Source organism: Cibotium barometz, chromosome 22, assembly GCF_041138505.1.
Source record: "Cibotium barometz isolate CiBa-2024 chromosome 22, ASM4113850v1, whole genome shotgun sequence".
NCBI classification, from domain to species: domain Eukaryota; kingdom Viridiplantae; phylum Streptophyta; class Polypodiopsida; order Cyatheales; family Cibotiaceae; genus Cibotium; species Cibotium barometz.
The window spans coordinates 30,109,565-30,136,689 of record NC_141067.1 but is presented as its reverse complement, the minus strand read 5'-3'; the positions used below and the strand labels follow the sequence as shown (position 1 = coordinate 30,136,689).

Below are 27,125 nucleotides of genomic sequence, written 5' to 3'. Positions count from 1 at the left end.
TCGCAAGCGGCTTGGATGGAGAGTAGTCCCCGAACTCGATCTGATAATGTCCTCGGCCCAGTAGCTGTACGTCCAGGATCTTGCCCACATCTGCAAGAAGGCGGGCCTGGAGAAGATCCCGGATCTCCCCTCTGCTGGGGTGAGTGCCGACTATACGGCAGATGGTGGAATGGGCCTGAAGGCGTTCCACCTCTGCGGTGAGGCTCGCTTCCTCTTCCGGTGAAAGAGAAAGCCTGATGGGGGTGTCCTCGGGGGTGGGCGAGGGGGCTGCGGATGAGTCCCTCTGAGGCGAGGCGGGAGGAGTCTCCATCAGAGTCTGAAGCTCAGGCGTAGGCGAGGCGAAAGCGGAAATCCTGCAAGAAACGGGCTGCACACAGAGAGGCGGAAGACCGGAGAAAAAAGGAAAAGCAAAACCCCCTGGGGGGCGGAAGACAGCACGAAAAGGGAGGGGGGGGGGGTAAAAATGGCGAAGGAGAAGCCCGGGGGGGGGGGGGGGGGGGGGGGGGGGGGCGGCAGCTGCGCGAACGTGGGGCGGGGAGGAGAATGTTGGCGGAGGGGGGGTCGGGGCGCTGCTGAGGCGAGGTGGGCGCGAAGAAGGTGGGGCGAGAAGGCGAGGAGGCGAGGAGGGGGGGGGGCGAGAGGGCGATGAGGGTGCGCAGCAGCGAGGGAGGGGGGGCTCAGCAGTGAAGCAGGCGAAGGGGGGCAAGAAAGAAGACGGCGGGCAGAGCAACGAGGGAGGGGGGCGCAGGAACTACAGCAGGCGGGGGGGGCCAAGAGCAAGCGCAATGGCGGGGGGCGCTGGTGTGCAGTACACGCAAGCAGGGACGGGGGCGCAGCTTCAGCGAGCTCTCCCAGTATTCACTACAGGTGATGATGTTGTCACGCATGATTAGGAGTAAGCCATCTGTACCACATGACATTCTACATGTAGAGTTTGGGGTGGCCCCACTGGCTACAGATGCCCTTTTTCAGACTGTCACTTATATTCAGCATCATTCCTTCGTGTCCGGTTGGAATCACATCTTGTTGTTGGTCCTTTCTTTTCATGTGTGTGCCATGTGTGAGATTCCTTGGAGGGTTAGCATGCCCCAAGGGATTAGTGCTAGTGAGGAGTGGATGTGAAGTTGAGGTTTGCTCTCTTGAGCAGCGAGTACCAGCATTGGGTGGAGCTAGGGAAGGGCTTGTCTTGTGCATGTGTTCCGTACTTTGTGAGAGCTCCTTGTTTCGTATGGAAACGGGTACGAAAGATGGGGCATGAAGAGCCTCAAGCTTGAGTTTACCTCTTGGTTCACTTAGGATAGGATTAAATTGGGGTATTTTGAGTGTTTGGAGTGTTTAGGATTAGGATTTACATCCTTTTTTATCCTTTCTCCCAACAACTAGGATGGTGAGAGCTCCTAGTGGGTGCCACGCCCACACTTGCACTTCACCACAGGTGTCCAATCCGGAAGAATCACATTTCAACAATTTGTGAGCCGGGGACTTAACATCTACATGGATGCGTGATCCTCTGCCCCCCGTACACAGGGTGTCACTGGTTAGCGCGTGTGCAATCCCTTCTGAGAGCGAGACGCCGTACAGTCCAAAGGCCTTATCCCTCTACCTGTTGGCTGCAGATCCAGGATATGCTTCGACAACATGGCGAGGTGCCATCACACAGGGGAGATGCTATGGCTTCTCATTGTCATCATATAGGATCGCATGGAAGCTTGTTTCATACAAATTTTTTCTTTTCCATGGTTTAGATTCATCATGGATACATATTGTACCACCTTTTGGTCTCTTCTGGGTCGTTTGCAGACATTAATATTTCTTTCTTTCTTTTTCGCTTTCTATCTCCCCCCCCCCACAATACATGTAGAACTCACTCCTTCCATCCGGGGTTCAAAGCTTTCATGAAACACGTTGTGCCTGTTTGGAATTTATAAACCTTTTGGAATGCCTAGCGAATCTGGCCCTGTCCATAAGTAGTCTGTACAGTTTTGAAATTGGCTTTCTTGTCCTGTGGACCTTGAGAGACAGTGCTAGAGTTGGATCTTTTCTACAGGTGGAGTGAATTGCTCATATAACAGATTTTTATTGACTGTGATCTTTTTGCAGGCTGAACAAGATGCCAAAGATGGGATTTCTGGTGCACAACTCATCCCATCAAGTGATAGTGATAAAGAAGAGACAATCGCAGCAGTGGAGGCAGTTGTTGTTTCCATGATCAAAGCTGATCGCAAGGTTACAGCTCTGAAGGAGCTTCAGGTGGAAACATTACACTGAATCTCTCTTTATGTCTGCTGTAAAACTTGTAGAGAAATGCTCTGATAAACAATGACACATTGTTTTGCCTGTTTGGGTTCACAGGGCCACATTTGGAGGTCTGGATACTTGAAGGGGGACTTACAAGGGCAGGTGTTTGAGGATGTTCCAAAAGCTCTTCTGCAATGGCACTCTGCCGGAACAAAGGTTTGTGCTTGCTTACTTTCATTCAATGATCACTCCCGTGACCACTCAGCACAACGTAAAAGGTATGGGAATGTAGTAGAGGACTGCTCTGATAGCACAATCTAGTTTATTGTAGGGAGGCATGAAAAGAGCAAGGTATACTATGCTTTTTGGGACTAGTGCCCACCTTGCCTTGCCATTGTTTTGTTGATAAGGATGTGAGCAAGTTGTTAGCCCAACTATTGCTGCCAGCTTAATGGTTTCTTTGGGCTGAGCTTTTCATGGCTGGCCATTATTCAGGACAGCCTGTTGATGTTTGAGCTCCATCAATTCCCTCTTGTAGTCCATACCTGTCCAGCTTCACATCTCTTTTTATACATGCCAATTTTTGGCACCCCAGAGTTCCTGGACATGGCTTCTTGATTGGTTATTTTACAAACTCTTCATCACCAGGCCTTTTTTCTCCACCAATGTACACTCATTGTAACCTGCCATTTCTAAAACAATTTGACTTTGTGTTCCCAAGTGTATGTATGATGGTTTGCGAACATCATATGCACCTGTGACCTGACTCAAATTTGAAGGGGCCATTTGTGTGCTCTCACTTGATTTCTTGTGGCCAGTTTCTTCTGAGAATGTTCTTCCTTTAGTTGTCTTGATCACGTGAATCTGGATCTTTTCTAGAAATCAGTGGTTGCTATCATGCTTCATTCGTTGGATTTAACAAGTGGTTCAGTTTTACACTTATAAGCTTGGGACTGTGTGCAGTTATACATCTTAATAAATTCTAAGGATGAGCAGGAAGTGCAATGAATACAAACTTGAGCAACTAAAATGAATCAAGGAGTTTTGAGATAGTTTGATGTGTAGTCAAGATGTGGGCCTAGTCATTCCTAGAAAGGCATGTTGACACGGTTTTTGGTCCTCAAATCAGGTATATATTTATTCAAGTGGTAGCAGAGAAGCGCAGAGGCTGATTTTTGGCAATACTCAGTATGGCGATTTGCGGCCCTTTCTTTGTGGATACTTTGACACTGTTATTGGGTAAGATCTTTACATTCAACTTTGCAGCTGCAATTTGATGCCTCTTCTTATGTAAGTCAAGCAGTTCCTTTCTGTCACGTCTCGGTCTGCTTGTTCTTACAGAAATTTAGAGGTTAGGGAATTTACAGAAAAGGGGCTTACCTTAGAGGTGTCATCAATATCTTAATCATTCTTAGTTTTAACAGGAGATAATCATTAATGTATTTATGTGTGTATATTGGTGTGTGCATTCCCTAAACGTGAACTACATGCATAAGGGTGCATATTCACCTATAAACATGTTTCTAAAGCTTGAAAAATAAAACTGGGTGGAGATTGGCTGTAGCTCATGGTTCATATAAGTTTTCGACCTAGATATCAAAACTACAAATGCCAGCTGACATAAATCTTGCCCTTTCCTTTGGTAGTCAAATTTTGACCTTGTCAATGTATGCATGGTATGTTTCGCTACAAATAAAAGTGTGTCACCAAAATTAGAGGGAGAAAGTGTGTATTTGCAAGCATTTTGGGGGGCGAAAGAGAGGAAATGAAAATGTTATTTACATCCTACAAAGGACTACAAGGGTATGTGAAACAATTGTGGTCCATCAGTACTGTGGTATGTAACATGAAAAAAGCAAAACAAGAAGGTGACAACTGTATGCTGCAGAGTTTCCAAAAGAAAGCAGGGTATGTGAAACAATTGTGGTCCATCAGTACTGTGGTATGTAACATGAAAAAAGCAAAACAAGAAGGTGACAACTGTATGCTGCAGAGTTTCCAAAAAAAAAGACAAACTCCATGAATTTAATGTGTAAAGGGGTAAAGGCATGGTTACGTATCCCCTAAGCACTGTTGGGTGTTGGACTCACACACTCACACACACAAACCTGCACATTAGGGTTAGGTGCACGGTAGAGAAGCTCACACACAGAAATGAGAGAGAGAGAGAGAGAGAGCCAAAAGTGTGGTATCCACAAAATGCAAGTCAACCCTTGCATGTGTGCCACATCCATATAATATAGAAGTACAAAATAAGTGTCCTTTCACACTTGATGTCCAAGGGAAAAAACCACATGGGAAAAAGTGCCCTTGGTTAAGCCCTGTTCACACATAGCACTACCATAAGTGAGCATATGCCTACAAATCCCCCTTGTAGTGGAAGTGTGAACCTGTACAAGGTAGCAGATCACTCTCTGTATGAGAGTAAGCCCAAAGCTTTGCGAAAAGCTTCAAACTTTTCTCGAGGTAAAGCCTTTGTGAATAGATCTGCAACATTATCCTGTGTAGGGCAATAAGATAAACTGATCTCCCCTGCATGTAGCCTCTCTCTGACATAGTGATAATGAATCTCTATGTGCTTGGTACGTGCATGAAATACTGGATTTCGTGCCACGGCCATAGCACTTTGGCTATCAGTGAGAATGGTGGTGGGTGTTTGCTGACACTCACGAAGATCAGCCAGTAGTCTCCTCAACCATACACAATCTACTGTAGCTGTAAAGACTGCCCTGTACTCAGCCTCACAAGTAGATGTAGCAACAGTGGGTTGCTTTTTACTCAACCAAGATATGCATGAACTGCCAAGAAAAAAACAATTCCCACTGGTGGATTGCCTGGTATCATAATCACCAGCCCAATCTGAATCACTGTATGCATAAAGCTGCAAGCTGCCCCCCTGGGATAGAACAAACCAAGATCCAGGGTACCCTTAAGATAACGAAAAATGCGTTTGACTGCTTGCCAATGCTTTGTGCCTGGGCTGTGCATGAATTTGCTCAACAAAGACATCCCAAAAGATATGTCTGGCCTCGTGTTACACAAGTAAATGAGGCATCCCACTGCCTGGCTTGTAAATGCCGGCCTCAAAAGGCTCTCCAATATCATGCATAGTAAGCCGTACACCTGGTTCTACCGGTGTAGAAATGGGCTTACATTCATCCATGTGAAACCTTTTTAGCAAACTTTTTATGTATTTAGTTTGCTGCATAACAATGCCATCATCTGTATGCATAAACTGTATGCCGAGATAGTAGTGTAATGGCCCCAAATCTGACATATCAAATTCAGCTTTCAAATCAGCTTTGAAATCTGAAATTTGTGCTTTTGCTTGTATCTGTAATGAGCATGTCATCTACATACAAGATGACTATGAGAATATCGGCATTGGTTTTCTTCACATATAATGTGCTTTCAGCTGGGCTATTCTCATAACCTTGGCTGGTTAGATGAGCATGTATCTTATCATACCAAGCTCTTGGAGCTTGCTTTAACCCATACAATGCTTTGTGCAACCTGCATACTTTATGTTCCTCACCAGGAACTACAAAACCAATGGGCTGATTTACATATACTTCCTCTTGTAAATCCCCATTTAAGAATGCAGTTTTGATATCCAATTGATGCACTTTCCATCCTTTATGGGCAGCCAATGCAATCACTGATCTTATTGTGGTCATTCTCGAAGTAGGAGCAAAAGTTTCTTCATAATCTATTCCCTTTTTCTGGGAGTAGCCTTTAGCGACAAGTCTTGCTTTGTACCTGTCAATAGTACCATCAAACTTTCTTTTGACTTTGTACACCCACTTTGTTCCAATTACATGCTTGCCTTTAGGCAATTCCACAAGATCCCATGTATTGTTTTTCATGATAGAAGAAATTTCAGCTTGCATAGCTTGCAACCAATGCTCATTCTCATGTGCTTCTTCATAAGAAGAAGGCTCTTCTGAATCAAAGAGACCACCCATTGCGAATGCAGACTCCCCACGATGTACATTCAAAGCATGGCTGGAACTAGCCCTTGTTCTACCTGTGAGTGGAGCTGCAAGTTTGCTTTCTTGCAAAGTTTTCAGCAACCATCTTGGCACTGACTTGGCTGTGTCTATGGCTGTTTGCTCTTCCCTGACAAGATCTTCCACTTCTTCCATAGAAGGGGGCTGAATGGCTGGCTAGTCCACATGTTCTACATGTGGATTTTCTTGTGTAGGGGCTGGCTGATCTGAATCCCCCCTAATTGCAATGGGTAAAAGTCCATCAAACATGTCCTGTAAGCCTGTATCATTGCTTTTATACAAGCTGTACATGGGCTGTTCTGAATTTTCAGCAAATACCACATCTCTACTGACAAAAATCCTTCGTGTAGTTGGATTATAAAGACGGTATCCTTTGCTTTCATTGCTGTAGCCCACAAAAATGCATTTAATTGCTTTGTCATCAAGCTTTGTTCGGAGTTGTTCTGGCACATGTGCATATGCCAAACACCCAAATGTACGCATATAATCCACCGTTGGCTTTCGGCTATACCAAGCCTCAAATGGTGTTATGGTTTTCAAAGCTTTTGTTGGACACCTGTTCAACACATGAGTTGCACACATTATAGCTTCCATCCAAAATTTGTGAGGCAACTTTTGTGCTTTCACCATGCATCTTGCCATCTCCATGAGAGATCTATTTTTCCTTTCAGCTACACCATACTGTTGCGGTGTATAAGGCACAGTACATTGGTGTTTGATGCCCTTTTGAAGCATGTAATCCTTGAATGCATTTGACATGTATTCTCCACCTCTATGTGAGCACTTTACATGCACACATATTTTCAGCCATTGCTACAAAGTGTCGAAAGCATGTAAACACATCTGTTTTCGCTTTCAAAGGGTAAGCCCAAGCAACCCTGGAGTAGTCATCAATGAATGTGACGAAGTAAAGATGTCCCCCTATGGATGACGTCCGCATTGGACCACATACATCACTATGTATGAGCTGTAATATACTTTCAGCTCTAACAGCTCCATCTTTGGGGATTGGTTTTCGTTGCATCTTTCCCAAAATACACCCCTCACATACATGTCTTGGTGGAGACTCAAGAGGCGGCATATTATCAACCATATGATGCTTCTGCAAAAGCATCAAACTCTGAAAATTTACATGCCCAAAATGAGCATGCCATAGCTCTGCATCATGCATAGCAGGAGTGTGGGCAGCCACTGTATTTGCATCATAAGTGCGCTTGTCATAGCTGTCCAGCTTATACAAGCCTTTGTATCGTGTTCCAGAAGTGACTATTTCATAACCCTTTGATGGGTCTTTCACCAAACACTTCCCATCTTCAAATTCAACCTTTAAACCTTGGTCGTTTATGGCTGAGACGGAGAGCAGATTTTTCTTTATTCCTGGAACATACAATACATTTTTCATACATATATTGGCACCATTGGCTGCAATAAGTATGACATTACCAATTCCCTTTACTGGATATGTTGTATAATCTGCACATGATACAGTGCGGCCATTTGAAGCATAAACCAAGTGCTCAAATACATCTTTGCATGAAGTGATGTGGCTCGAAGCACCACTATCAAAATACCATGATGCATTCTGTCTGTCAGATGCAATGCAAGACATATCAGTGTCTGAAGCACCTGGTGTGTCACTAGTGCATGTGACCAAAAAAGTGTACTCTTCCTGGATTACATTAGCTGATTGCTGTGCTTTGTCATCCGAAGAGTCTGCTACTGCATTGCCTGCTTCTTTCTTTTTCTCTTTTGCAATCCGCTTCCTACATTCACTGACGTAGTGTCCAGGCTTATGGCAGTAGTGACATTTGCCCTTCTTTTTGGGCTTGTTTGCATCCCCTTTGTCAGACTTTTCACCACTAGAAGAGGGCTGTCCATGACCAGCCTTGCTAGACTGTTGTCCCCCATGCTTAAAGCTCTTTGCTTTACCCTTATCCTTGGCTGTAAATGCCTTTTCTCCACCACGGTTGCTCGATAAGTTTGCTCTTCCTGCAAGAGTAAACCCACGAGCTCTTCAAAGGTGACGGGATCACCACCTCCTCTCATTGAGAGGTTGAGAGAGGTGTGAAAGCCCAAGTAGGAAGGCGGTAAAGAATGAAGAGTGTTGGTAACCATCTGTCTGTCTGGGATAACCTCATCAATGTTGAGCTGCAAATCTTTCACTTTGGTGAGATGATCTGCCATGGAGTCACCCTCATCCATAGAAAGAAGATCCAATTGCCTCTTCAAGTAGGCAACTCTTGCCTCGTTGCGTACCTGATACATTGCTTCCAATGTGTCCCATGCAAGCTTCGATGTCTTGCATGAACGAATGTGCGGAATAATAGTCCTTTTTACTGAAAGAGCTATCAATGACATGGCCTGTGCATCTCTAGAGTCCCATCTCTTCTGCTCTTGTGTGGGAGCAGGATCTACATCAGGAGCTCTTTGAGCACCTCCCCTTTGAGGCGTGGCTGGCTGTATGGTAAGTGGGCGTGTGTCATCACCACACACGATGCCCCAAAGCCCTTTGGCTACCAGCAAATTACGGATCATGAAACTCCAGAGGGAGTAGTTAGATCCATCCAGCTTGTCCTCCTGGGTGAGCACACCAAATACATCTGTAGCATTCTGTGCCATGTCAACAAAATATATCTGCAAGCAAACCAAGCACCAATGTGCACTGCCAGGCAAATGTATGCCTGCAAACCAAAGCAAGTGTAAACCTGCACCAAATTGTCCAATTACACTCAATGCGTATACATACGCGACAAATCGCAGCTGTAATGCCCAATTACATGCTCCAATCAAAAAATCCCCAATTTTTATGCACTCCAATCGCTTCAATGTGCATCTAATTGGCCAATTTTCACAAAAGTCCCAAATTTCTACAAGTGAAAGAGGTTCAATTTGCTGATTTTGACCTCAATTTTGAAAACCCCCAAATTGCAGGCAAAGCAAAATGCCCAATTTTTTGGAATTTGTCCTGAAATTGAGAAATCCCCCAATTTGCCTGAATCCACCACCTGCAATCTTTCAAATCCTCCTTGTTTTTTTTTTTTTGGTTTGCTGAAACAAAGGTACCTGGGCAGTCGGGAAGAGACCTTGTTGAAGGGAGTCGTTGCAGGTGAAGGTGTTGGAGGGAGTCGATGCAATGTTGGGTGTTGTAGGGAATCGTTGCAGAGGATGGATGCGTGCTCTGGGCGATGGCGGACCAGCAGAGGCGGACGTTGTGCAGCTGTCGGGTCCCAGCGGCGGCAGGTGCCGGGCGAGCAGCAGGCGGAAGCAGCTGGAGTCGACTTGTCGAGCAGGCGTGAGCCGGTAGGCGCTGGTGTCGGGCGAGCAGGCCAGAAGCGGAAGCCGCTGTAGTCGCTGGTGGGAGCGAGCCGGAACGGAACGCCGACTTGCCAGGTCGGCGCTGGGCGACGGCGGTCGGGGTGCGATGGCAGTTGCGAGGAGACGGCGTGCTGGTCGAGACGGAGCAGGACCGGCGAGCGAGCGATCCGGCGGGTCGAGACGGCCTGAAAACGGAGACGTCGGCCGGTGGCTGCTGTGACGGAGCGCAGGGCGGCGACTGGAACGGAGACGCGGACGGGAGCAGACGGTGACTGGAATGAAGACGCCGGACGTGGTCGACGGCCGGAAGGGAGCACCAGACGGGGCGGAGCGTTGCTGGGCGCGCCGTCGTTGTGGGCAGTAGAGCCGCTGGGCTGGGAACGGCGGTGCCGCCCGTGAGCTGGGCGGTGGTGGTGGGCTCCCCACAGTGCCGCCCGTTCTTGGTGGCCGGATGGTGGAGCAGCGACGGAACCAGCGGACGGAAACCACGGACGGACGGCGACGGAAATTCGCGGTCGACGGAAAAACACAGCGTCGACGGAATTTCACAGTTTTTTTTGCAGATTCTGCACAGGCACCACTCCAGGGCCAGCTCCCAGCTCTGATACCAAATGTTGGGTGTTGGACTCACACACTCACACACACAAACCTGCACATTAGGGTCAGGTGTGCAGGGTAGAGAAGCTCACACACAGAAATGAGAGAGAGAGAGAGAGAGCCAAAAGTGTGGTATCCACAAAATGCAAGTCAACCCTTGCATGTGTGCCACATCCATATAATATAGAAGTACAAAATATTATATGTTAGAGTGTCCTTTCACACTTGATGTCCAAGGGGAAAAACCACATGGGAAAAAGTGCCCTTGGTTAAGCCCTGTTCACACATAGCACTACCATAAGTGAGCATATGTCTACAAGCACCAATAGAGGCCTTCTAGAGGACATCAACAACACGTCTTTGAGTCACTTCACTTCAAGGAGGAAGAGGCCCATTGTCACGACCTTAAGGGTCATAAGATAGCTGGCAATTGGGGTACCATACTCCGCCAGTTGAGTCCATCAGGAGCATTTGGCTCGACATCATTCATACCATCCGCGATTAGTGGGGGAAGTTACAGGGAGGTTTCGACCGCATGTTGAAGCGGCAAGAAGCTTTCTTGAGGCTTTGGAGGCATGGCCCTTTTCTCACAGATAGAGGTGGTGACCCCACTTGGCATTACAGACCACCTGTGTGGTTGTTCCCCCACCCCTCCCCCTATATGAGATGGCCTTCTCCTTAGAGCGGCCAGCCGGAGGAGAAGTGTCTCTTCCCTTTATGAACATGTGATTCCCACCCCGTACATGAGGCGAGTTTGTATCTAGCCCTTTGTGGTTGTATCTAGCCCTTTGTGGCTGTTTTTCATTAACTAATAGAAGGATCTTTTTCCTGGAAAAAAAAAGATAGCTGGCAATTGTATTTCAGGTTAGGCTTATAGCTATGCGTAGCCCTTGGTAGGGACACTAAAGGTTATAACGATTTATGGGTCATTTACGGCATAGGCTTGTCTGAAAAGACATGTAGAAGAATAAGTGTGATTTTATTATAACTTAAGCCAATATAAGTGAATTATTGGCTCATAAGGACTCCTTAGGGAGTAGGTAATGTTTTAGCCTTACACTTGGATAGTGGGCTTCAGTGGTATGTGATGCCTGAATTTGGGCAACCAGAATGGCTTCGTGTTGGTCTAACCTCAAGCTTGGGGTGCTCTGGATGGAGCTACGGTTGGGAGCCTGCCAGCCATTTTTGTATATGGTTTGTGTGTGTTTTCTTTGCAAGAATTTTCTAGGAGTTCAAGGGCTGGTTCACCCAGTTATCTATGATGGTAATTGTGATAAGGCCCAAAACCTTCCTGGGAAAAGCAATGATATTTTTGATGGATTTGATCTTAGAAAGTGCATGCGAAAAGATAAAGCTCCTTTGTCTCGATCTATCTCACATATCATAGCAGGCAGATGGTATGAGCGCATTGTGACTGTGGATTCCTCTATGGTCTTGTCTTGCATGCCAAACTATGGGAGCGGACATTGATGTGAATCATCATCACATATGCCTCTGTAAAATACCCTGGTTTTTCAATGAAACTATCTGTAGTAATATGTAAGAAATGGTTCTGTAAAACTGCATCTTTGTTGGAAAATGAGATGGATCAATCCGCATAATTGTCTGCGGGACGCGTACCGCAGCACAGGCACATAAAGTATGGGATGGTTCGAAACGAGCAGAGCGAAACGGATGCAAAATGTCTTTCATGCCGGCGGATGTTTCGGTCCAGCAAAACGAATCGGATGCCGTACCGCCGTACCGTACCGTTTTTTGACCGTTTTTTTTGGCCCTGTTTTTGATCGTTTTTTTCGCCCGTTTTTTCGCGTGTCTCCTGTTTGTTGTAGCTGTTTTTTCACGTGTGTCACATGTGCCATGGGCCACATGGCCTTGGCCCTTGGATCCCTTTAGGGCCTAGGCTTTCACCTCCATGCTTGAGCCTTGGCCCTTGTATAAGAGCTCTCAAGGTCTCTCCCTCTCTCATCATTCAAGGCTCAAGCTCAAGCTCTCAAGCTCTCTCAATCTCTCTCTCTCAAGGCTCAAGCTCTCTCTCTCTCTCTCTCTCTCTCTCTCTCTCGGCTTAAGCTTTAAAGCCTCAAGCGGCAAGCTCTCTCTCTCTCTCTCTCTCTCTCTCTCTCTCGGCTTATATTGTTTGTATATGGGCTCCAGACACATGCACACTTTTCTTTCTTTTCTTCCGATGACCGGAAGAACACAGTTGTATTATTTTTTGTCTCATAGGCTGACTTTGGCCTCTCGTAGACGTTAATATATCTTTCTTTCTTTCTTCTCTCTCTCTCTCTCTCTCTCTCTCTCTCTCTCAAGGCTCAAGCCTCAACTTTCAAGGCTTAAGCTCAAGTGACAAGAGTCAAGGCTCAAGCTCTCTCTCTCTCTCCCTCCCTCTCTCTCTCTCTCTCTCCTACCTCTCTCCCTCTCCCGAGTCCCGCTCTCTAGGGCCTACTACCTAGTACGTAGAGGCTAGGCTCTAGCCTCTCCCTCTAGGCCTGTATCTCTCTCTCTCTCAAGCTCTCTCTCTCTCTCACACACACACAGAGGAGGAGAGAGTTTACTCTCTCTCTCTCTCTCTCTCAACTTTCAAGGCTTCAAGCAACTCTCTCCAGCGTGCGCAGGTCTCCAGCACAACTCTCTCCGGCGCGTCGCCTACGCGCAACCTGCCCTCTCTCTCTCCAGCGCGTCGCTTGCTAGTCGCGTCCCACTCAGCCCATACCTTGCGTGCCCCCCTGCACCTGTAGCTGAGCATCTTGTAGGTCCCATTTTCTGAGTCTCCCCCAAAGGGGAGAGGGTACCTTTGAAGGGAGACTCGTTCCACCAACAGCCCTCTCCTTTATTAGCAGCAACACATGGAAAGTAAGAAGTCTTTTGCCTCAGTCACCGCTTCACGATTACCACCCATTCCTCCACCCGTGAGCAAGCCGACACCATGGGAAGCCTACCTCATGCAAGAACTAAGAAAATCTAGGGAGAATAGCAGCACTGAAACACGAGACTATCAAGAAAGATGAACAAATCAACGAACTGAAAGTGCAAGTGCAAGCCATGAAGACGAAGCAAGAGGAAGCACGAGAAGGACCCATACCTACAACACTCCAAATAGAAACGACAAACCATGTTTCAAAGGTAAATTCAGTTAACTCACAACATTTTGTTAAAGAAGTCATATCAGCGGTCAAAGAAAAGGAACGAATGGAAAGTAACAAAAAGGTAATCAGAGTCAGTGGTCTTCCTCAAGGCTGGGATAGGGCAGACAGCTCTCCAGAGCTTCGAGAAGACTACATATTAGATACAGATGTACTTACAGCACAACTGAGCAAAGTAGTCCCCTTCGTGGACTTAGGAGACCCTATCTCTATTATAGTAAAGGGTACACAGGCAAAAGTCTCCTATATGGACAACAATGAGAAAATAGCAGTGATGAAGCAAACAAGGTCTCTCCAAGGGACAAAGGTATGGATAGCTGATGAACTCACCCCACTACAACTCAAGAACAGATCGGCAGAGCTGAATAAAGCTAAAGAAGCAAGAAAGAATGGCAAATGGGCAATATACAGAGGAGGACAAGCAATCATTAAAGAATTCCGTACCCCACCCCCCTCGAGCAAATCCATCCATGGATAAAATATAGCTATTTTTATTTTGAACCTCAATTTCGAACTAGATGCAATAGAACACATTGTAATTTAAACTCTTAAGAGAGTCCTAAGAGTTCATTTTGAGTTATTTTTTTTTCAGTTTTATGCCTCTTTGGCATCGATACCCAGAGTGGAATGTAAATGGATGTACCTGATCTGTTCCATAGGTCGGATTCGGCCTCCCGTGGACGTTAATATAACTTTCTTTCTTTCTTTCTCTCTTTAGACTTTACCACTTTGGCAATGAGGTCCGGAGGAAAGGAAAAGCATGAGGCTTTTGCCTTATACACCACCACCAGTGAGAAACCTACCGGTAATTCGGGGTCATGGAAATGGACGTGTAACTTTTGCGGGAAGGGTTACACAAGTAGCGTCACAAGGCTCCTTGCACATGTATCCAAGCGTGGTGGGGAAGTGGCGCCGTGTAAGGAGATTCCTCAAGAAATTGCGGATGGTATAGTGAAGAAGTACTCGCTCATCCGCAACCAAGGCAAAGGTGGACGTGGGGGAGCTTCCATGTCCGGTACCTCCGCATCCGTGACTCCTTCGCCCATCCCATCTGGCTCCAGCTCTGCCTCAGGCGGTTCCAACTTCCAATCAAAGAGGCCAAGGGAGGAGAGCTCTCCGGTTTTGAGGCAAACCGCCATCGGTGTGCAAACATTAACGACCTCACCTATGTGAAGGCGAAGATGAAAGCCGCGAATGAGGAGATTGCACGCACGGTGATAGATTGCAATCTCTCCTTCAATGTGCTCAAGGTTCCACAATGGCACAAAATGGTGAAGGCCATTGCAGAGGTGGGGCCATCCCATGATGAATGGCATGGTATCACCTACCATGAGATGCGCACGACCGCGCTTGATGACGAGAGGCAAAGGACCAACGACAAATTCACACCCATGCGGGAAGGATGGGCGAAGTATGGTTGCTCTATCCTCTCCGATGGATGGAGTGATCGGAAGAAGAGAGGTATCATGAACATTCTTGTTTCATGCGCTCTCAGCACATACTTCTTACGCGCCGTGGATACCGGAAAGGCGGGGCAAACCACGTCGGGGGACTTTATCGATCGTCACATCCGGCAAGCCATCATAGAGGTATGTACTATGTACTATGTTCAAGCTTCTAACTTCTAAGAATGTCATTGCATTTGCCAAATTGCCATTGTGTTACTTGCAAGTCGGACATGAAAATGTCATTCAAGTCATCACGGACAATGCATCCAATTGCCGCAAAATGGGACGCTTGGTAGAGGCAGAGTTCCCATCCATTGTATGGACTCCTTGTGTCTCCCATTGTCTAGACCTACTCATGGAGGATGTGGGGAAGCTAGAGTGGGTGAAGAGGGTGGTTGCACAAGGCCTATCCATTGTAAGCAAAGCGACTTGGAGCTTAAGAAGCCCTCTTCCACGCGGTTTTCCTACATGTGGCTTCTCTTGGAGTGGCTATATGACGTGCAACCGAAGCTCCAGATGACCGTGGTCTCCCCGGATTTCATCGCATGGCTAAGAGAGGAGTTGGTGACTAGTGCGGATGAGGCCCGAGCTGTTCAACAGCTATGCATGAGAGAGTCCTTTTGGCGCGAGGTGCGTGCCATTGTCATTGCGGTGACTCCCTTGTATAGGTTTTTGCGCATGGTCGACATGGAGGGCTCCACATTGGGGCTACTCACCCACTTCATACGAGAGGCTCTGATTCGTGCGACCACCGTGCTTGATGAGGAGGACCCCGACACTCCTATGGAGGGGATTAGGTAAACCCATGTCCCATGTTTTCAAATCTCTTTCTCGTTCCTTAAAGACTTAACCTTAAAGTGAAATTTTTACATCCTAGGACCCACTCCGCGACGCGATTCGATCGTGGCGCTTGTGGAGAGGAGGTGGTGATGGATGCATAGACCTATCCATGGTCTTGCAGCCTTGTTGCATCCTGCCTACAAAGTACCAAGGCTCTTCGCGGATGAGGAGCTACTTTCCGATCGGGATGCCTACTTGCCAAGGATACTTCCCGTCCAGGAGCAAAGAGACTTCCTCCAAGAGCTCAATCGGTATAATGATCAGAGGGGAGCTGCTTTCACGAACCCACTTTGCTGGAGTAGGGAGTCAATGGTCCGGCCACTTTTTTGGTGGGAGTCATTTGGTTATCAAATGGCTCACGTATAAAAAGTGGCTTTGAGAGTCTTGTCACATGTGCCTACTGAATATATAGTGTATACTCTAGAGTCGTGACTCGTAACTACTAACTAGTTCTTACATTCTAATTTCTAACTCTCTTATTTTTCATAGGATTGCTCTTCGGGGGCATGTGAGAGGAGCTGGAGTTCCTACTCACTCATACACACAAAGATACGAAATTGTCTCAGCACCATGTAGTTAGAGCGGCTTGTATATTGCCGTGCTAACATGCGCATGGTGAAGAAGATGCATGACATGGAGATCTCCAAACAGGTAGAGATCTCTAGAGTTCAAACTTCAAAGTTCGACTCATTAATAATGATTTATAAATGCATGACTAAAGTCTAATAATTTATAAATGTTTGAACTTTGCTTTTAGGTGAATGTCGACGAGTTCAAGTTGACAGTGGACACTCTAAGAGTGTCCACAAGGAGCGAGATCCAGATGAGGAGGCCATATATGCCGATCTCTACAGGGAGCTAGAGGAAATTGACCGTCGAGTTTTTCATACTCGTAGAGGTCACGTAGCTAGAAGTGGCACACGAGTGGGAGGTCGCGGATGCACTGTTCGGCGCCCTACTTCGACCCCAGTGGCTACATATGTGAGACGTGGCTCCGACTTGACTTCGAGGAGAACTTTAGCACCTGTTTTGCTGAAGAAGAGGATGCTCCTATTGCAGGCATCAGAGAGCCCAAGTACGATGACGAGGGCAATGTCCTTAGCAAGGGAAGTTTTGGGTTGGCCTCTGATGATGGAAGCACCTCTAGCGAGGGCATTCCTTCCCCTAGTGATTTCTCTGAGGAGGAGGACTAGAGTCTAGACTCTAGACTCTAGTCTCTAGAGTCTAGACTTTAGACATTTTTGTACTTAGTGTTGTGACTAGTCAGTGGTCACAACACACTTTTTTGTATTTCCTATTGTAGGTCGTGGGCCACGACTGTTATTTATGGCATGTTCAGTGTTCATTGTTCATGACTCTTGAGTTTTTGTACTAGTTTATGTCATATGACAAATTACAACTTCTCTAGACTTTGCATCTCTAAATGTGAGGGGACGGCCTCTGGCTCACCACCCAGCCATAGAGGAAGAATGAGGATTGCCCCTCATCCCCCAGGCTATATAGTGTGTGGCCTGCCGTCCACACTAGCCTGGCCGCCCATGACTCCGCATGGGCGTCCTCTCCCACTGAACCCCGGATATGGCCATCCGGTCTGCCGTCGGTCACAGGCATTACAGCCTACGTGACATTACCCCCCCCTTAAGAAGAGTTTTCGTCCTCGAAAACAAACTGGGGAAACCTTTTGGAAATTGCACTACGGCGTTCCCAAGTAGCTACTTTCTCATCCCTATCTGTCCATTTAACTAGTACCTCCTGGTACACTTTATGTCGGGTTTGTCTATCACGATACTGTAGAATCTTTTCAGGTTCATGTGGTATCTTTGGTGGCTCTATCAAGTCCACCAAAATTTTTGGAGAAACTGCGTTCTCTAACCCGTGAACTGATTTCTTCAGTTTACTGACATGGAAGACAGGATGGACTTAAGAACTCTCCGGTAACTCAAGTTTATATGCTACGTCCCCAATCTTCTTAAGGATTTTAAAAGGACCACAATATCTCGGAGAAAGTTTATCACACTTTCCCGTTTTCATGGTTTCTGACTGCGCAGGAACCTTGAGGAATACAAAGTCACCTTCTGCAAAGGTCACCTTTCTTCGTCCTTTATCCGCATAAGTTTTCGCGCGATCCTGAGCGCTACGAATGCTCTCACGTGCGGCTCTGAGCATATCATTCATATCTTCAAGGAAATCCTTGACAGATTGAATCTTCTCCTTTTCTAGGCCTACAGCCATTGGAGATCTCGGCTGGAATCCATACATTAACATGAATGGTGTAAATCCAGTCGCTGAGTGTTTGGAGCTGTTATAGGCAAACTCCAATAAGGGCAAGTACTCTTCCCAATTAGATTGCTTCTTACTAACATAAGAACGCAACATATCCTCTGGAATTTGGTTAACTCTTTCAGTTTGACCATCAGACTCCGGATGATCTGCCGTACTCATACTCAGAGTAGTATCCAACTTTTTGAAGATTTCCCTCCAAAAATGACTGTTGAACTTTCTATCTCTATCTGACACTATATCTGCGGGCAGGCCATATAGCTTGTAGAGATGTTCAATAAAGAGTTTTGCCAACTCTGGCGTTTTAACAGTTTTCTTCGTGGCGATAAACTTTGCCATTTTAGTTAACCTGTCCACTACCACCCACCCCGAGTCATTCCCTCGTCTCGTCTTGGGTAAACCGGTAATGAAATCCATGGAAATGCTTTCCCATTTCCCTTGAGGAATCTCCAGCGGATGGAGTAGTCCTCCAACCTTAAGATGTTCATGTTTATTGACCTGGCACTTACTGCATTTCAACACATAAGCCTGGACGTCCTTAAACAAACTAGGCCAATAAAACTGTCTTTTTACTAGTGCATAGGTCTTCTGAATCCCAGGATGACCCGCACTTGGACTATCATGACTTTCTTTAAGAATTTGGGCCCGAAAGTCACCAATAGTTGGTACACATATTCTACCCTTGTAGAGTAAGTACCCGTCGTCAATGGAGTAATTAGCATATTTCTCCCCCCGACGAAGTTTATCACTCCCCTTTGAAGCCGTGGCAGTCAAAGGTGATGAAGGGTCTACGTCAGAACTCTCCGGCTCCAAACTATACCCAGAAGACACGGCTAGTCTCTCCGGACTAACTCTCGCCTCCCTTCTCGTTGCACCTTCGGCCAGTCTCTCCGGACTAGCAATACGTGCCAACGAGGGAGGTGGTCGCGTCTGTGAAGAAGTGCGTACGCGTACAGCGCGCCAGACCTCTGTAAAAGATGGATCGTGCTCACATAAACCATGTAGGGACTCCAAGAAATCATTCTTGAAGACTGTGAAACTAAGTTCATTAATCTGTGGCATGCGACTAAGTGCATCTGCCACCACGTTATACTTACCTTTTTGGTAACGTATCTGAAGGTCAAACCCCTGTAGAATCTCCGCCCACCGAGCTTTTCTACCCTTCAGTTCATTTTGACTTGAAAGCCATTTCAGACTTTCATGGTCCGTCCGGACCTCAAAAGTAGCACCATATAAATAGTGTCTCCACTTTTTCAGTGCATGAACTATCGCTAGTAACTCTCGCTCGTAAGCCGAGTAGTTACGCTGCGCACGATCTAACTTTTTACTATCAAATGCAATTGGGCGTCCCCTTTGCATAAGTACGGCCCCAATGGCCTCATTACTAGCGTCTGTTTCCAAAACAAACGGCTCATTTGGATCCACAATAGTCAAAACAGGTGCAGTTGCTACGGTCACCTTAAGCTTATCAAAGCTTTTCTGTTGGGCTTCCTCCCAACTAATGTTTTTTGTTTTTGACCGTAACTGGTCAGTCAATGGGACTGCGATCTTCGCGTAGTCCTTCACATACTGTCGGTAGAACCCCGACATGCCAAGAAAAATCTGCAGTTCCTCGAGATTCTTCGGCGCTGGCCATTTAAGAATAGCCTCTACTTTTTCTGGCTCCATCCGCGTACCATCGGCGGATATAATATGGCCAAGGTAGTGAATTTCTGTTTCAAAAAATTCACATTTGCTCTTCTTCGCAAGTAGTTTGTGCTTTCGCAACAACTCGAACACTAGACGCAAATGCTCTATGTGTTCTTTCTGTGTCTTACTGTACACAAGAATATCATCTAGGAAAACTACTACGAATTTTTCCAGATATGGACGTAAAATGCTGTCCATTAGCGTCATAAACGTCGCTGGAGCATTGGTTAGTCCAAATGGCATAACCAAAAACTCAAAATGCCCGAAACGGGTCCTAAATGCTGTCTTCGCAACATCTTCTGCTTTTATTCTAACCTGATGATATCTTGATCTCAGGTCTATTTTTGTAAAGTATCTCGATCCATAGAGTTGATCAAACAACTCATCCATGCGTGGCATCGGATAATTGTTCTTAATCGTTATCTGATTAAGAGCCCTATAGTCTATGCACATCCGCATAGATCCGTCTTTCTTCTTTACCAGAAGAATAGGCGATGCCCACGGACTTGAACTAGGCCGAATAAAGCCTTTGTTCAAATATTCCGTTAATTGTTTTTCCACCTCCTGTGTCTCGGAGTGGCTTAATCTATAAGCAGGTTTGTTTATAGGTTTTGATCCTGGCATAACTTCGATGCCATGGTCTACTTCTCTAGATGGTGGTAAACCATCTGGCAAATCATCAGGAAAAACATCTTGAAATTCCTCTAATAAATTCATTAAAGTATCTACGTACTTTTTCTTTAATGTCTCATTCACCTTGGATTTTTTCTTGTTTGAATCACATGCATGCCAAACAGGGTTTTCAAACAGTGGGTCTCGTCCAAGGTTATTTTGTTTTCCTTGTTTGTCTACGCAAACATCATTTATTGTTTCATCTACGGAAACAGAATTCAAAAGAGGGTAACAAGCATATACCTCTGCTATCTGGTCTCTGCGGACCGATGTACACAGCTCCATGGAGGAAATAAGTGGTGTGGCAGGGACAGTACGGTCGCCCTGCAGGGTAATGACTCTACCTCCGTGCTCAAAACATAGCGTATTATGTAAGTAATTCCGAGCTAGACTAGGGTCCAAGCCATACAGCCACTCCCTGCCTAGATATACGTCTGCTCTGGCTAAGTGCATGACCTGAAAGTCAAGCGGAGCCTCGTAGTCCTGCATAGATAATGGGACCCCCAATACTACGGTATTCCATACCGTTTTGTCATATCCGTTGGCTAAGCCAATAGTATATTCATGATCACTCCGGGTCTCAGTCAATCCCAACTTCTTGACTAACGAGTAGTTCAAGAAGTTGTGGCTAGCTCCATCATCAATAAAAACTGTGACTCTACGGCCACCTATGGTGCCATACATGCGCACCATGTCATGCGGACCTACAGTAGGCTGCCACATCGCTGGTGTCACTGAACAAGCGTGATGCTCATCACAATGACACACTGTCACCTCTCTGAACTCTGCGGAACTGAGAGGGAGTCTCTGCACTGTATACAACTGCCTAGGAGATTTACCATCTTTTTTGGGCTCGTTGCTACTCGTGCTAGCTTTAGGCTTTGGAGAGACAGCCTTCGTGTGCCCTACTTCATTGCAATTAAAGCAGCGCTTTTCCTTTCGCGCTTTAATATACTGCTCTTTCTTTTGGATTTCAGTGTCTCTTCTCTTCCTGGATGGTCGCGGTTTTTTAGACCAATGACCACCCTGTCCTTCCTGGTCCGTCCTATCCCCTTGTTTATCACTGCGGAACCCTTTTCTTTTGAGGCCTGACCTTTTCTTTTCACTACCCTCGGCCCTGCTAGAACCACCACGCGCACTACGGCGCTTGATGTCATCGAATATCTGTGCATATTGAATTGCCTCTGCTAAGTCTTTAGGCTGTAAGGGTTCTACGTACTCAAGGTAATCATCTTTGAGGCCTCTCTTAAAGCCTCGCAATGTCTGGAATGCATCGATTCCCTTTAGCTTGAGTACTTCTCCCTGTAGTTTGAGATGTACTGAGTTAGGGATTTGTTCTCCATCGAGCACTTGTCCCATAACTCCCAGCTTCTCTCTGCCTCATTAACAGGCAAAAATTCTTTTCGAAACATTGTTTCAAATTCCGTCCAAGTGGCAGGGCGAGTTGTCAAACTCACCCACCACTTGTACGCTTTGCCGGTTAATGAGAGGCTAGCCTCTACGGGCTGTATACGGCTAGGCTGCTGTCGCAGCGTGTGCAAATTTGACCACTTCGCTAGAAACATATTGACTGAGTCCTTGTTTCTCTCCTTTTCCTCGCCACCAAAACTAGGCGGCTTTAAGTCTTTTAACAACGACGAAGCTGTCGCTACGGACGGCCCCGCAGCAGGCGCATCGGCCTGTACTCCTGCAATTACTGGCGAGGCTACGCTCACCCGTGCCGCAGGAGCTCGGCTACCATGAGGAGTCGGAGTACTACCCGAGGCGGCTGTCAGTGCATCTAACCGTGTGGAGATGCTCTGTAGCATCGTTACTAAATCAGCCTGGACTTTACCCATAGTGTTCAATTTGGCATTAAGATATTTAAACAGTCCACTAGAGAGCTCCGTCTTTGTCAGGACATCAGCAGGGTCCAATAGGTCATAGTCGTCGTCGTCATAATCCAAGAGGTCCTCCTCGGTCCCCTCGGCGACGTCAGTATTCATGTCCTCTGGCTCATCGGCCAGAAAGGGGTCATCAGCCAATGCGACCGCTGCGGGCTCGCTGGGTCCTAAGGCGGGGTCAATAGACGAGGAGGGCGCTGGCGGATCACGAGTGATCGATGAGCGCGCTCCGGACTGAACAACGGTCGGGCGTGTACGGCCTGACAATTCGGTCGGGGTCAAACCCGCGACCGAGGACAAGAGACTGGAAAAACCTAGAGAAGTAGAAGGCGGTGGGGACACACTACGCCTAGCAGACATTTTAATTCTTGCAAAAAAATAATGCGAGAACTCGGAAATTACTAAAAAAAAACGCTAATAAAAATGAGCAGTGGTGGAGAGAGAATAGTCATAGCACAATGACAAGAATACTGTAAACATTACTTGCATTACTTCCAAGAAACTGTTACATGCCCCTCACTACACCGTGCATACCCAAAAGTGGTCACAGTGAGTTGGACAATGCACAGGACCGAACAACACAGTGAATAGGACTTAATGAACAAGACCAGATGGAAAAGGATGATCCCAAGGATGAGTTGAGGAATCATTTAATGGCTCTTCCAGAGTCGGTGGAATCGCTGGCATCTCCTATCTTTGGCAGATGCCCAATGGGGCTATAGTGTGGTTCCTTCAATGCCTCTGTTGGTGGTGTGCTTGAGGAGATCCGTTGCTGGATGGTCCACTGAATGCTCCAAGGCAGGCCGCCCACCACTAGAGTGATCACCGTCCTCGGTGAGGAAGAGAGCAAAAAAAAAAGAACACTGTGAAGTGATGAATTTATACTGAATGCAAATAAGCACTATAGTGTCAAAACATCATGAAAGATGGTATGTACAATGAGAGAAAACTAAAGGCTCTCATCTAGCTGGAGGAAAACTCTGAGTACAATGAGAGAAAACTAAAGGCTCTCATCTAGCTGGAGGAAAACTCTGAGTACTAACTGATGAGTTGTGTACCCGAGGTGATGTAGGAGTTTGAGAACCAGTGAGAAGGGACTGGAGAGGCCGAAGTGACTGGTGGAGAGCATCTAAGTCTGCCATTTGGACTCGTAAAGAGACGAGCTCCCTATCCTGTTGTGCCACATGGTCACACACCTCAAGCACCTCCTCTGTGATGTGGGAAGATGATGTGAAGAGGTGGGTGAGCTTCGACTCTGCTTCTTGAAGGTGCTGTTCAAGATTGGAGACTCGAGTCTAGAGACCCTGAATTGTGTCCTCGGCCTGTCAAGTGCGACCCCTTTGGCTGTTGCAGGTATCGCATGCCAGCTCGAAGAAGTGGTCTCTGAGGTAGGTGGAATAAATGCGAAGATTAGCAGAGAGATTATCCAAACCTCAGACTATGCGGCGAGCTCGTTGTGGATGAGGCAAAGGCAGCAGCTTTAGAGGATCATGGAACCGGAAGCAGGGTAGATCTCCCATGGAAATATCTGGAGCACTGTTAGAAAAGGGGGAGTCGGGGAGCTCAATTCGCTCTATACTATCACCTCGACCAACGCGGAAGGTGACCTCATGTGGAGAACCGAAAGTAGGTATGGAAAGAGAGGGATCCTTGGAAGTGGTGGTCGAAGTAGCGGGGGGGGGGGGGAGTGTGGTGACCACCATCGTAGTAGGAGGGATAGGTGGGAGGGACCTGGATGACGACCCGCTTCGCACGTGTGGTGCAAAATCAGCGAAAAGTCTCGGTGTCGTGGGTGGAAAAGAAAGGGAGAGGGAAATCAGCCGCTGACCATTGGGCATTGTCAGAAAGTTGTTGATGAGGGCGGCACAAAGGGAGGCATCCATCGCAGGTAGAACCGCTATGGAAGTGAGACCTAAGCCCAAGGTGGCTAGCTTGGCTTGCCATCATCGAGGAGGGCAGAGCACGCCATTTGTTGCTTTGTGGACTTTCACAAAGCTTTTGATACTGTTCCCCTGGGCCCGACTACTCCAGTGCCTACAGGACATTGGGGCTTCATCCGACACGGTTTGGAGAATCATCGCTCTTTATGAGTCAGTCACAGGACGGGTGAGATGAGATCTCGAGCTTCATTGACAGATTAGGTGGGCTAGGCGCTCCATTTGTAGGCACACTGAATCCCAGAAGCTACAATGAATCCATGAGTAACTGAATCATGGAATAACAAAACAAGAACTAAACTAAAACTGAGCTATCACTGTCAAAATTGTCAAAGAAAGCCCTATGTGCTACACCTAGGCTAAACTGTAAAAGTGCAATACATCCTCATAAATAGAGATATGATCCACGGGGGCAATAAGTGGGTGGCAGGGTCAAGTGTCGGGGGTGGTGGTTGGCAGGGCAATAGGCTCTGTATTTGTAACTGTGTACTGGCTGTCTATGTCCACAGTTCGGGGTGGTGCACTCTGACATCGCTGAAGGATCTCCCGAAGCTGGAGCTGGTGAGGGGATGGTCCTCTCAGTTGTGGCCGTCTGGATCTCCAGATCTGAGTAGCTTTCTCCAGGGAAACACCAGGGAACCTGAGGGCCTGTATACATTGCCTGGTCTGTAACACCGGCTAGTCATCCTCAGATGGCTCTCTTTGGCGCCTTGTGGAGGTGGGTGCAAAGAAGCCCCAAGCATCTCAGATCTGGATAGTGTAGAACTCTCGTGAGAGGCCCAAACCCCTCCAGTGGAATCTCCCTCTAATCTCATAATACACTGGGCTTCTGCATATGTAGTGCTCCTCCGTCTCCACCTCCGGTGTGCATAACAAGCAGATCCTGTCCTCCTGGGGATATCTGCTGCTCTCCCTGTCTCCAACCTGAGCTGGTGAGACGAAACTCTGATCTGGCCAATAGCAATCCTCATGGCATGTGACATGTACCTGAGCATGTAACAAGAGAGAGAGAGAGAGAGAGAGAGAGAGAGAGAGAGGTAAAACTTGTTCTTTGCAGGAACAAAAGAGAAGCTCGGAGCTACAAAGAGATCTCTCTCTCTGTTGGAGTGGACGAGCCATCGCAGATAGTATTTGCGACTGATGTGCTCCAAGAAGCAATTGCAGCAAAACAGGCTGGTATGCATTTATGCCCTTTTGGGATTTTGATGCTGTAGTGATGTACAAGTTATTTCTGAAGTGTTTGTAAATGCTAATTCATGTCAGTTAATCATACATTGAAGTGTTTTCATTTGGCTTGGTGAATCAGGTTTGCGAGCTGTGATTGTTATACGGCCCGGGAATGCTCATCTGCCTCCGGATCATGGTTTTCCAACGGTCACAACCTTGCTTGACATTTAAATAAATAGATTTTTTTCAGATAAAAGGGTTGTTGCTGATGTATGGTTTTATGTGGGGAAGGTTACATGAGGTTTTGCAATGGATTTTCTACTGTGGTAACAAGGGAAGGTGTAAAAGAATTAAAGAAAGTGCCTATGCCATTAGCACTGCTGATGGTGTTGCTATGCTCATAACTAAATAATATATATATCCCACACAAAAGAAAAAATAGAACTCATGAAGACCTTGGCTCATCCATAGTTTGCGTTAATCAATATGCTTCCAAATTTAAAGGGTGATTATAATTGGATTTGTCATAACGCTATTTCAGATTTCTGAAATTTAGTTACAACAGATGATTGGAGTGTTACAATAAGTGTGTAAAAAGCACAGGCAAACAAGTTAGGAAATTTAGTTTAGTGGTGTATAATCTCAGATTTTTTTTTCCCCAGGAAATAGATCCTTCTATCAGTTAATGAAAAATAGCCACGATGGCAACCATGAAGGGCCAGATGCAACCTCGCCTCATGTACAAAGTGGGGAGTAAATAATCAAAAGGTGGAGAAAGATGCACTTCTCCTCTGGCTGGCCGCTCTATGGGGAGAAGGCTGTCTCATACCGGGGGGGGGGGGGGGGGGGGGGGGGGGGGGGGGGGGGGTAACCACAGAGGTGGTTTCTCACCACCTTTGCCGGTGAGAAAAGGGCCAGGCTGCCAGAGCCTCAAGAAAGCTGTGTTGCTTCCGCATGCGGTCAGAGCCACCCTGCAGCTTCCCCCATTGACCGTGGAGGGTATGGATGATGTCGAGCCAAATGCTCCTGATAGACTCTGCACAGGCGGAGTGTGGGTACCCTTGATGGCTTTGCTGCATCTGGCTCGCTATATGTGCCAGGCTGCAATGCTACTACAAATCTCCCATCTCTGACATGAGTCCGGTCTTCAGTGGTCAATAGATGGGGCTGGTACTGCCAAAATGTGGAGGTGAGAAACCTGAAGGGCTAGCTCCCCACCATCCTCCTCATAAGCCCTAACAACCTTGGCCGCTCTGGCCCAAGCAAGGGTGCCCCATGTAATGATCCGAGTGGAGGCCCTATCCATCATGAAGATGCAGAGAATCCGCTGCCAAATCTGTTGAGCCTTCGGGCAATCCCAAAGACAATGTCGTTGAGACTCCTGAGGGTGGCCGCACCTCATGCAAGCTGCTGGTCGACCTCCAATGGCCAACCACGTGCCAACGACCAAACTCCTTTGTGCCATCAGCCAAAGAAAGAGGGTGATCTTTCAAGGCCGAAAAGTGTCCTCTTCCGAAAATTTGAGAGGAGACATTGGGAGAGGCCTTGTGACTGCCAATGTACTATTGCTGCTGCTGTGCCGTCCATCTCTGGCATCTGAATGATGTTGCCTAGCCGCGCTGGATATGCAAAAAAGGGGGTATCCAGAATCTCCTCCCGATCAACAAGATCATGCAAAGTCCACGCTCCCAGGTCCCATTGGAGGCGCGTGAGAGGTTGGCTTTCCCATATCCATAGCTGCCAGAATCTCTCCCTAGCCACCTTGGCCGGCGGGGGGTCTATGTGCCACTCACGTAACTGAAATCCAATCACCCTCACCCGCTGTAAGGTGCAGGCACTGAAATCATCCAAGGGGGGCTCGGATCTCTCTAATTTGCCATGGGGACCAATAGAAAAAGTGAGCAAACCA

At 47.0% G+C, this 27,125-nt stretch overlaps 1 protein-coding gene across 2 annotated transcripts in view; it reads left to right on the top strand.

The window, feature by feature from the left end:
- The window catches only part of LOC147626526 (haloacid dehalogenase-like hydrolase family protein), a 47,334-nt gene extending 21,621 nt beyond the window's left edge, over positions 1-25,713 (top strand). For both annotated transcript variants that reach the window (XM_086816598.1, XM_086816599.1), the window contains 5 exons: positions 2,101-2,250; positions 2,353-2,454; positions 3,368-3,477; positions 25,107-25,225; positions 25,356-25,713. In XM_086816598.1, the coding sequence (XP_086672724.1) occupies positions 2,101-2,250; positions 2,353-2,454; positions 3,368-3,477; positions 25,107-25,225; positions 25,356-25,447 (573 nt within the window). In that variant the 3' untranslated portion in view covers positions 25,448-25,713. The remainder of the gene's footprint in view (positions 1-2,100; positions 2,251-2,352; positions 2,455-3,367; positions 3,478-25,106; positions 25,226-25,355) is intronic.
- Positions 25,714-27,125: the final 1,412 nt, after the last annotated feature.